We start from the raw sequence: 10465 nt of genomic DNA, 5'->3' as shown, positions 1-10465 counted from the left end.
TTGCAGATGGTGGCGAGTTGGAAGCGGCAATCTCTGCAGAAGGCATGGGCATGGGCGCCGGCATTGGCGCCGGCGACCTAGTGCGTTGGCAAGCGGCGTTGAGAAGGCGTCTAGAGGTGAAGAGATGTGGACTGGATATCCGTTAGGGGGCTGGGGATGTCGTTTATGTCGAATTGAGCCTATCCGTGGAGTAATGGATGAAGATTTGTAGGTATTCAGGGAGCCTTTGTGCGAGAGCTTGAAGGATCTGTAGCTGTCCTTGCGACTGACCACCTCTTGCGTAGCGACAGCTCCTCGGGCACGAACATGACGTGCAGAGATTCCAATATCTGGATCTCGGAATACATAGCTCTGTGTCAATTGGTGTTAATGAGTAGCTAATCACATCAACGTAATGGAAGGAGTACAAACCAGGCCGATATTGAGAGTCCCAATGACAATTGATACAATGCCAGCTCCGAGGATGAGCTTCCAGAAGGGAAGACCGATTTCTTTTTGGCGGGTGGATTGGTTGTTCAGCTCCCCCAGAGTCGAGATACCGAGTAACACCATAGTAGCCCCAAGAGCCACAAAGCCGGAGTCTTCGCCGAGCAGGGGCCAGTTCCGGTCAAAATACGCCCTGAAGACGCTGAGTTCCGAGACAATAAGAAATGCTAGGGATAACGTGTTAGAATAGGGTATATATGTATGTCTGTGGAGTTGCAGAAGGACGTACAGCAGACGGATGCAGAGGCAACATGAGTGACGGCTTCGAAGAAGAAAAAATTGGTGACCAGGACGATTTTGATCAGCAGGATTATGTTTGCGGCGATGACGACAAGCAGGCTGATGATGTTCATGACCCGAACGAGATTTAATATCACATACCCTGGGCCGGCCAAGGGAAACTTGGGGACCTCCATCTGCAAGGGTCGTTTTTCTTCGATATTATTGTGGGTGAAGGAGCTGTAGTTGGACGAGGGAGCGAGCGAACGCGCTGCAAGACTTGGTGCTTGCGATGGCATGGTAGAAGACGATGATCTTATATATTGGCAGCAGCAGTAGTAGAAGTAGAAGTAGGAGATGGTATCAAATGAAGGTAGAAGGTCAGAGAAGAGAAGAAGAGAAAGAAGAAGGCCTGGCCGGCAGGACAGAAGAACTGTCGGGATAAATAACTAAGGACAGCAAGAATATGATCAATAAGAAGCGAATGCCGGGCGGTTTGATTCAGCAGAGAGAGAGCCATGAATCAAACATCTCGCAGGTCAGCCATTAGACATTTGACAGGCGGTTGCTGGCACTGTATATTGATTGATATGGTATATATTGAACAATAGGAAAAAAAAAAAAAAAAAAAGAACCAACACAAGAGATGGAAGAAAGGCGAAGATGAAGACGGGAGAAGAAGAGGGAAACGCTTGAAGGCCAGTTTAAGCAGCCTCTTCTTCCTCTTCATCCACCAGTCCATCCTGTTACTCCATAACTATATTCACGATATATGAATAGCATGAAACAGCATGGTTGAACCATGTCTGCGCAGTATACGGGCAGAGGCCTCCAACCGCCCGTCCAGGGGCCCCCCCTCGGGCAGCCCTGAGAGGCTCTCCTGTGCTTCAGGATGGCCCGTTGTCCCCCTCAGCGACTGGCCCTCGTCGTCCCTCCTGCACTGCGTCTGCGGCCCGGGATGATGCTGAAACACAGCGTCTCGAGCATCTCCCGACCAACCACCGTCCGCCTTTTCCTCTTCACGGACTCGATCGTTTATCATTTTCATCTCCGTCCTTCTTCTTCGTCTTCGTCTTTCCGTCTCGTTGCTTTTTTATATAGTTACACGGTCACATGACCCTGGCGCTTCCATCAACCTCTTCGATTTTCTGCGGCCGTTTTTTCTTTCTTTCGACTTTTCGCTGTCTATCGACTCGCTCTTCTGCGTCCTGCGTCTGCTCGTCCCTACGGCCTCGTTGCCTCGTTGCTTCGTTGCTTCGTACGCTCCGTCGTCAGAGTATCGTTCGATTGAGACTAAGCTGCTAGTTAAGATAGCCGCACCATGACTCGCGGTAATCAGCGCGACAAGGCGAGGGAGAAGAACCTCAAGGAGGCGGCCAGCCATGTACGTTGGGCCTTTATCGATAGTGGATGCTCTCCTGCTCCATGATGTTTGGCGGCCGATGACTGACGACTGACACACTCCCGTCCACAGAAGAAGAAAAATGAAATGAGTGGGACTGAGTATGCTCGTACTAAGGAGGCTCAGGCTGAAATCATGCGGAAGAAACAAGAAGCCGGTTCGTAGACCTTTGGTGGTGGTGATTGCTTAGACGTAGCCGTTGACTGACTGGTTTGTTGTCTCTCTATAGCAAATGCGAGAAAGGCGGCTGAAGGGGGAAGTGCGAAGAAAAAGTAGTTGAAGGCATGCCATGCCGTTCTCCCGTCGCTGCGACCTGCGTTAGTTCACAGATGATATATACCCGTTTGCTCTGGTCTGTCTGGTCAGGAGATGGTCGGCCTATGTTGAGTTTTTTGGATAGTCGGCCGTCTGACTTGCCGCGTTCCATAACTATCATTCCAGCCAAGATATCACGATCTAATCAATCTTCGCATCAGGGCAACAGGAGACAGCTTGATGTTATGCATTACGATGATGATAGAGAGGATTACTCCTCTACGAAGACAGCCTCCTTGATTCAAATGATAGCGTTATAGCGTTCTTTTTATTAATTTATTTTTTATCTATACGTTCCAATCTCCTCCCCATCCCATCTTATTACTAACATTTAATGATAACTCTCATTTGGTTACTCACGAGTTCAGCTCGCTATAATATCTTATTTATCCAGAACTCATCACGGGAGATGCTGAGCCCACCTCTTCCACGACCTCGGGCCTGGTACATTAGCGGGACTCTCTTTTGCCACAGGGCCGTCCAAATCCAACCTCAACGCTGCCGGTCCCTGGCCATGACCCTGGCCCTGGTCATGCCATCCTTCTAGTCCACTTTCCGTTTCTTTTACTGCTTTGGTCACCCCAAACCTCGACCCAGCAATCTCGACGAAAGTCCACAGCGCCTCCCGTTGCCACTGCACCGCACGGCCAAAGCGAATAATCTGCCGCACAACATCACGCACCTCATCGTCATTATTATTAGCATCGTCAATACCGCCCTCACGGACCAACGTAAGTATGTGAAGCAGGAACATCCACCCTGAGTTATCGCCAGGGTTACGTAGACACCAGTCCCGCATGGTAGTAATGAGATGGGTGTCAGATATCAGACGGGAGGTGGTAACTCCCGTTTCTGGAACTGCTGCTGTCGCCCCAGTACCCCTGCCATGCTCGAGTTCAACCTTGACATCAATCTCGTAAGTGGTGACGAGCTCTGATCGATCGTCAAGACGACCACTCCCCAACAGGGCCAAGGTCTGCCGTAGATAGCTAAATGCATAGTAGTTCATCGGGTGATGTTCAGCTGCCCGCAGGACAAGCTCAACTTCGCGTTTTAACAGCCCAGCCTTGGCCTGCCGCTGCTGCTGCTGCTGGCGCGCCAGCTGATGACGAAGGCAGACCTGCATGAGCCAGAGGCGATGGTACCAGAGCGTCGGCGACTTTGCATGCCGGTGTAAAGGCGATCCAAGCAAGGAGGCAGTAAAGTTGCACTCGATGGAGAGGAGTGATGATGATGATGGTGGTGGTGGTGTTGGTGGTCGATCGGCACCATCCGAGCCTTGCTTCGAGAGTGACCTGAAAATCCTTCGCTTTCGCCAGTTACAGGCCGTCAGGTGCTCCGAGTCGAACACCAGGATGACCGTCGATGCCGCCGCCGCCACCACATCGCCGTCACTACCGTCTTCTGGCGTGGGATTGGACGTGAAAAAGGCCCGTCTGGCGGTGGTGAAGGCCCGGACAAGCGCCTTCTTGGAGACTCCTAGAGAGCTGCCGTCGCCATCTGTGAGCAGCGGTCCCAGGGCGTCAGGCAGAATCTCGATCTCCACTGTGCTTTCGCGCTCGCCCACGGAGGCCAGGGTATCATATATGCGTGCATCGAGCGCAGTAGACGTGCTGTCTGCGTCTGTAGCTGGAACTGACATTGAAGATCGACTTCATCGCTTAGATATTCTCGTTTAGTTGACTTATTTCTGCTTGTCTCGAAGTTGCTTGTCTTGCCAAGCCAAAAATCACGAGATTCAGGAGAGTTGTGCGGCTTGAACAAGATACAGCTTATTGACAGTTGAAGCATAGAGAGCAGAGAGTAAGAGAGTCGTAGCTTAGCTGTTGAGATACCTTCAGCCAGTCTCAGTCTCATATTCTCACTCACTTTCTCAGAGATGTGCGATGACGCGCAGAGTACAAGTTGTAAAATACGAATACATGATCATCACGCGTGCATAAAAAAAAGGGAAGAGGACGAGATGGAAAAGAAGCAAGAATGGAAAAAGCAAGCAGGCTGATCAATGGGAAGTGAGACGGATGGAACAGTCCAACGACTTTGGGGAGTCAGGTCCATCCAGAGAGAGACTCGAGAGACACATCATAGCAGCCACCAGCTATAGTAAGTACGGAGTGACTATATATATGGAGTACTGACTTGTCAGTTAGATAGCTAAAGTCCACTCCATCGACGTCAGGGCCTCCCGTCGCACGGCCATAATACAGAAGCTCCCTAGCTATATCAGATATCGGTTCATGAGACATGAGAAGCATCATTCTCTGGTGCTATCAGTCACATTTCTGCTTTGAAACTACCGTGACGACGGCTCGTCTGTTGCTGCTGGGCCGGGCTATGCACAGATAATATTATTAGATTTACATACACTCTGGAGAGAGGAACGATGGAAGAACATCGGGTTAACCTTTCAATACCCTTCAATTTGATCACCTTTTTTCGCCGGAGCAAAGGACCAGAATGAGTTAAAGCCAGAGCCCAGCAAGAAAAGAAGAAAGAGGAGAAGGAAAAAGCCTCCATCGCGTTGTTATTTTCTGTCCTGTGGTTGGCCGGTTCGATTTTGATACTGACCAAAAAGGGCTTTTTTTTTACTCAATTGCCCTGCTGGGTGGAGGGAGGAAACAAGGGGAAAAAGAAACGAAAAGGGCCTTGACCCTGCTGCAACATCCCTGTTGGTAAATTGGGTAATGTTATTGAAGTGGAAAATACAGGCTCTGAATCTGTTTTTACCAGACCGGGTTTTACGCTGGCTGTGTTGCTCTGCGAGACATCGAGGGGGGGGCCTCCCCAGCTTAACGAGTCAGGTAACTTGTGATGATTGCTCGATTACTGGATGGACAGGCAAGCCATGGAAGAAGAGGAGAAAGAAGAAGAAGAAGACACCAACGACGATGGTTGATTTATTATACGATGAAAGCCACGCCACATTTATGCTCTTGCTAGTGCGAGTGTTTTTTGTACATTATACTATTTGGGTGAGTGGTTGATTTTAACTTTCAGCTGCCCATTTTTTTTTTCTTTTTTTGAAGCAAGCGTTTGACGGGCAGTCGGTAGCTACACTCTGTACTAAGAGGTACTATTTTGATAACTAGTTCTTGGTCTGTGTGACAATAGCTCGCAGTCAGTAGTAGTAACTAACTCGTTAGTTCAGGACGGGTGCCTGCGGTTACAGATAGACCATGCGATGAAACGGGGGTCAAAAGCAGGCGGTTTTGCAAGACAGCGAGAGGATTTCGATGGCCTGATCTCGATGTTTCTTACGGATGATATGTTTGTTGGCAATGATGACTATGCTGAAGGGTAAACGGGACACCCGACGACGTGGCTCTGGGAGTCTCTTCACTTTCTGCTGCTTCCCTTTATCTGGGGCTGAAGAAGGAGGCGAAAGAACTCTCAACCGAACACGAAGAGAGTTTCGACTTGTCCATGGTTCGACTGAAGATCGAAGGCGACTCTGAAGGAACAAATCTCGATGGCCACGAGATACGACTCACATCCTTCTCTCATGTCTTGCTGCTGCTGCTGCTCGCTACGCAGGGCAGTGTACAAGTAGGTATATGCAAGTATACATACGTGCGTAAGGATGTGACGTCTTGAAAGATGCCTGCGACTGCATGGTATTATTTGAAAGTGACTAACCAGCCAGGCCAAACAAGTGGGGGCAAAATAAAATTATATTAAAAAAAAAAAAAAAAAAAAAAAATGGAGCAAGCGAGCAGAGACAGAAGAGCAAATTCGAACCCGACACTGCGGTTCCAGACCCCGAAAACAAGAAAGCAAAGACGAGTCGGCATGAAGACGCTGGGAGATCTGCCGTTAGCCAGTCGATGGGACACCCTCTCCTTCGTCGCTGGCTCGCTCCCTGTTTCTTTCTTTCTTTTTGTGTGTGTGGGTGTCATTGTGTGTTTTGATTGAAGAAAACATCCTTGAGCGGGTGACACAGCCATGCAACCTGTGACTCTCGCGGTCGGTCAGCGCATAACATAACAGTTATTTTTATATACGTCTTCCTTCGTTGGGGCCCAGGGCGAGACATGCGAGGGAACCGAGGAACCAAGCGACTGCCGCAGACACCGCGTCCATGGCATGAGGGACGACAGGCAGCAACAGCAGCACCTCTCTTACGCTGCTCCCACCCAGAAGAACGGACAAGAGGGGGGGAGGGGGGAGGTGGGCAAGGCTGGGTCGGGTCAGATGGCGTCCGCTGTTTGGGTGCAGCTTGTTGCAACTGCTGTGTGTGGCAGGTCGGGTAGTTAGTTGGGCTCTTCTTGCCTGGCTGGTGGGAGAGAGACCCAGCCGGAGGAAACCCTTGCATGCTGCTCACGCCCACTGGGAACCCACCTTTGCGGTGCTGCTGCCGCCGTGCTGGGAGATGCGGAAGCCATCCCTCCAGTCCTAACAAGTCACAGTGAAATATATTTATACACTAAAAGGGGCGTCCATTAGCAATGCAAGCGAGAAGGCCGCTGGCGGCTCGAGGACGCCACGTTTACCGAGCTGCCCGTTCGATGGCTGGGCAAGGCAGATGCTATTTTATTACCCTTTTTGGTCTGATTTTCGTGTTTTTCTTCTTCCTCTGTCCTTTGTTCGATCGTGCTCAAGGGGCCCGCACCCTGCGTCCACAACCACTGTCCTGTCTCCGCGGGGCCGCATGCTCCTGAAGTACCTCCCTGCGTGGCGTCTGACTCGTGCAGACTAGTCTGCCATCGCCCGCCCCAGCCTCTGTCGCTGTACTCGTCTCTCTTCACCTCCTCTCTGCCTCTCCATCTCTTCGACCGCCATCTCTCGCCTTAAACATGTATTCATCTCGGCCGCCGCCCGCCAGTACAGGAAAACAAAAAGACAAAAAGTACGAAAACGAGAGGGAAACAGCGGTAAGTTACGGCAGATAACAACGCCTTGCCTCTCCGGGCTTAGTGCTACCCCACCCCTGTCCGGCCCAGCCCGTCGGAGTGGTCCAAGGGAAGCATGCCAAGCCCGCCAAGGTCCACCATCTCAAATCTTATTTCTCACCTGCGCTCCCGCTGTCGCATCCACCACCTTGTCGCCGCCAAGCCCGCCAAGCCCGCCCCCCTATTAACCACTTGTGGGGCCCTCGTCCTATTTTCTTTTTCCTTTTTTAAGCTTTCTGGCTGTTATTGTTTTTTTTTTTTTTTCAGTCTTTTTCATCTGCTTTTTGCCTGCTGGCGCTGCGCTGGTACTGTCACGCCCGTTACCGCCCAGTCATGTACTGCCCTTTTTCGCTGTGCTTACCGTACCGTACCATACGCCTGTTCCGGGGAGGGATCAGTGCGGCCCCAGCGCCCCGGACCTGGTCCACCCATTTTTATGCTTTCCTCCTCGTCGCTCGCCTTTCTCATCTCCTTCTTCCTCCTCCTCCTCCTCTTCCTCCCTCCTCACTCGCCTGCAACACAAACCAGCAGCACCGCCAGCACCGTCCGTCCAGCACAGACGACCACACGCCGACAGACAGATTCTCTGCACGGCAGACGCACACCACAGCGCACAGTCTGACTGGCAGCCGTGTCGAAGGACTGCAGACGATAAGTCGTCGCATGGTGAGTTGAGGCGAGGCGAGGAGGCGGCGTTGCGTGATTGTCGACTCAGGAACTGACGGCCGTCCAGGATACCAGCTAACCGCCCCGATTCTCTCTACTCTCTCTTTCACACACATATTACACACTCTTTTTACTCCTGATTTTGGGCCATAGCCGTCGCCCAAGATGGCTTCCAAGTCGTCCATTCTGCACCCTCCAAATGAGACGGAGCACTCCTCGTCCAGAATCACCCGCGAGGGCAAGAAGATCACCTACTCGCTCAGGGTGATGCAGCAGCCAGAACGTGCCAGAGCATGCGGTGCCGGCGCTAAGTGTACGTCTCTTCTCTTGCCTTCTTTTTTGCGTTATCAGTAGGATGAGAACTAAGGAGTATAGCCGCTGCGGACCGTCGTCCTGTCGACCCGCCACCGATCGTGGAGATGCGCATCTACGAGTCGGACCCAAACAACGACATGCAAAAGACTGACATCACCTTCTCATACAACGCCAACTTCTTCCTTTTCGCAACGCTTGAATGGGCTCGTCCTTATGCTCACGGCAGAGTGCAGGGCCAGCCGCCCACTTGTCCCGTCCTGACCGGTGTTCCAGTTGCAGGCATCGCATATCTCGACCGTCCCAGCCAGGCCGGCTACTTCATCTTCCCAGACCTCTCTGTCAGACACGAGGGGCTCTACAGACTCAACTTCAGTCTGTACGAGGAACCCAAGGATAACAAGGACGAGGACAAGGTGTCTCCGTCGCCTGTCGGGACGGTGAGCACGACCGGCATGACCATGCCGATGAAGTCGAGACAACCAATGAAGAACATGTATTTCCGTCTCGAGGTCAAGACCATCGCGTTCACCGTCTTCAGCGCAAAGAAGTTCCCTGGCCTGTCCGAGAGTACAACTCTTTCTCGTATAGTTGCCGAGCAGGGCTGCAGAGTGCGTATCCGTCGAGATGTGCGTATGCGTCGAAGAGAACCCAAGTCGAACAAAGACTACGGCGGCTATGATGAGAGACACGTTACGCCAGACTCGTACCATCCAGGAACACCGATCGAACGGCCGAGAAGTGCCAGCAACTCGGGCATGGAGGGTGGGTACTACTGTCCAACACCACAACGCGCTCAATCCGTCGCTCAGGGGTACGGCTATCCTGCTCCTCCTCCTCCTCCGCCACCAGGGCCACCAGGACCCGTGTCTCAGCAGTATCAACAACAACCACCACCTCCACATCCTTCTGCCGGTCAGATGGCTCTCCCGGGACCGCCAGTGCAGCCTCAGGCCCAGTCTCATCTCTCCTTCGGCGCTCCACAACCACAATACTGCACTCCCCAGCTCCCGGCACAGCAACAACATCAACCACAACCACAACAACAACAACAACAACAACCACCGCAGCACCCACCCAGCCAGGTGCCCTACTCATCACCAATGCCCAACTACACAACTCTCCGCCATCCATCAACAACAACAACAGAATACGAATCTCACGCTAAATACCCATCCTACCAACAACCGCAGCAACCGCAGCCATCGAGACAGCCGTCTGACCCCAACGTCAAGGCGAGCCTACCACCAATTTCCATCCCACACGACTCTGCATCGAGCGGGCCTCGCTACTCCTCAGATCCAAAAGCATACCAGTCGACCACCTCCCAAGCAACCCAGATGCCTCCTCCACCGTCTCTCATCGCCGTCTCATCTTCCACTTCTTACAACCCGCCCACCACCAACGACGTGGTCGAACCGGCCACTCCAACAGAGCAGACACAGCAGAATTCATCCAATTCAACATCACAGCAACAGCCAACCTATGACCCTACGCCAGGCAAAGGCTGGTCCTTCCGCCCGGAACCCTTACTCTCTTCCAAGAGAGGACACGGCGACGTCTTTGGCACCGCCCAGCACACCCAGCCCTTACACCACGGCAAACGAGCAGACTCGATCACTACGTCATCTTCATCTAGTGCTAGTCGTAGCACTCTGCTATCTCGCCTCACTCGACTACAGGGCTTGGACGACGAAGACAACGGCATTATCGGTATGACCTACAAGCGAGCCGATGGCCGAGCTGCTACCAGAGTGGCTGGACTGGCGCGAGCGTCGTAAGATAAAAAAGGGGGAAAAAAAAGATCAAGCATTGTTCTCTATCAAAGCAAAACTTGAACATCCTGGAACGAAAATACCGTTTTGCAATTGTCTTTTCATGTGATTTTTTTGCATAATGTGCCATATCTATACCAAACCGCAAGCCCTCTCTACCCGCTAACCTGATCAGATCTTCCCACCCCGTTTCCTTCATATCTATCTTCTTTCATATCGCTTTATCGCTTGCTTGATACATCAAAAAACCTTTGGGAGGTTGGGAACAGGTGGTAATTTGCCCTTTTGAACTTCGTCTTCAGCTCCCTTGTGTCTGCCAGATGTTCTATACGCCTTTTCTCCGATTTGTTCATTTTCATTTCCGCCCCTATTTTTTATCACTGCTCTTCTAGCTACATATC

The 10465-nt window shown here is 51.8% G+C and overlaps 5 protein-coding genes across 5 annotated transcripts; 2 read left to right on the top strand and 3 right to left on the bottom strand.

Moving 5' to 3' along the window:
• Nucleotides 1-110: 110 nt before the first annotated feature.
• On the bottom strand, nt 111-1004 carry TERG_07685 (uncharacterized protein; the record flags this gene model as incomplete). The annotated part of the gene is made up of 4 exons (XM_047748815.1): nt 111-179; nt 271-351; nt 412-653; nt 716-1004. The coding sequence occupies 4 exons, from the start codon at nt 1002-1004 to the stop codon at nt 111-113; spliced, it is 681 nt and encodes a 226-aa protein (XP_047604804.1).
• A 1022-nt stretch (nt 1005-2026) lies between these two features.
• TERG_07684 (uncharacterized protein) lies at nt 2027-2272 on the top strand (the record flags this gene model as incomplete). The annotated part of the gene is made up of 2 exons (XM_003232018.2): nt 2027-2089; nt 2180-2272. The coding sequence occupies 2 exons, from the start codon at nt 2027-2029 to the stop codon at nt 2270-2272; spliced, it is 156 nt and encodes a 51-aa protein (XP_003232066.2).
• A 550-nt stretch (nt 2273-2822) lies between these two features.
• On the bottom strand, nt 2823-4064 carry TERG_07683 (uncharacterized protein; the record flags this gene model as incomplete). Its single annotated transcript, XM_003232017.1, has 1 exon — nt 2823-4064. One exon carries the CDS (start codon nt 4062-4064, stop codon nt 2823-2825), a length of 1242 nt encoding a protein of 413 aa, XP_003232065.1.
• Nucleotides 4065-6203: 2139 nt separating this feature from the next.
• On the bottom strand, nt 6204-7615 carry TERG_07682 (uncharacterized protein). The gene has a single exon (XM_047748814.1). The coding sequence runs from the start codon at nt 6732-6734 to the stop codon at nt 6315-6317; it is 420 nt and encodes a 139-aa protein (XP_047604803.1). The 5' UTR covers nt 6735-7615; the 3' UTR covers nt 6204-6314.
• Nucleotides 7616-8142: 527 nt separating this feature from the next.
• Nucleotides 8143-10070, top strand: TERG_07681 (uncharacterized protein; the record flags this gene model as incomplete). The annotated part of the gene is made up of 2 exons (XM_003232015.1): nt 8143-8290; nt 8353-10070. 2 exons carry the CDS (start codon nt 8143-8145, stop codon nt 10068-10070), a joined length of 1866 nt encoding a protein of 621 aa, XP_003232063.1.
• Nucleotides 10071-10465: the final 395 nt, after the last annotated feature.

The sequence above is a fragment of the Trichophyton rubrum genome, assembly GCF_000151425.1.
Source record: "Trichophyton rubrum CBS 118892 genomic scaffold supercont2.10, whole genome shotgun sequence".
Classification (NCBI taxonomy): domain Eukaryota; kingdom Fungi; phylum Ascomycota; class Eurotiomycetes; order Onygenales; family Arthrodermataceae; genus Trichophyton; species Trichophyton rubrum.
Note: the sequence above shows the minus strand (reverse complement) of the source record. Positions and strands in the feature narration are given on the sequence as shown.

Excerpts from the sequence above, each read along its gene's own strand:
- TERG_07682 (XM_047748814.1), bottom strand. The coding sequence starts at position 6,734 with ATGCAAGGGTTTCCTCCGGCTGGGTCTCTCTCCCACCAGCCAGGCAAG.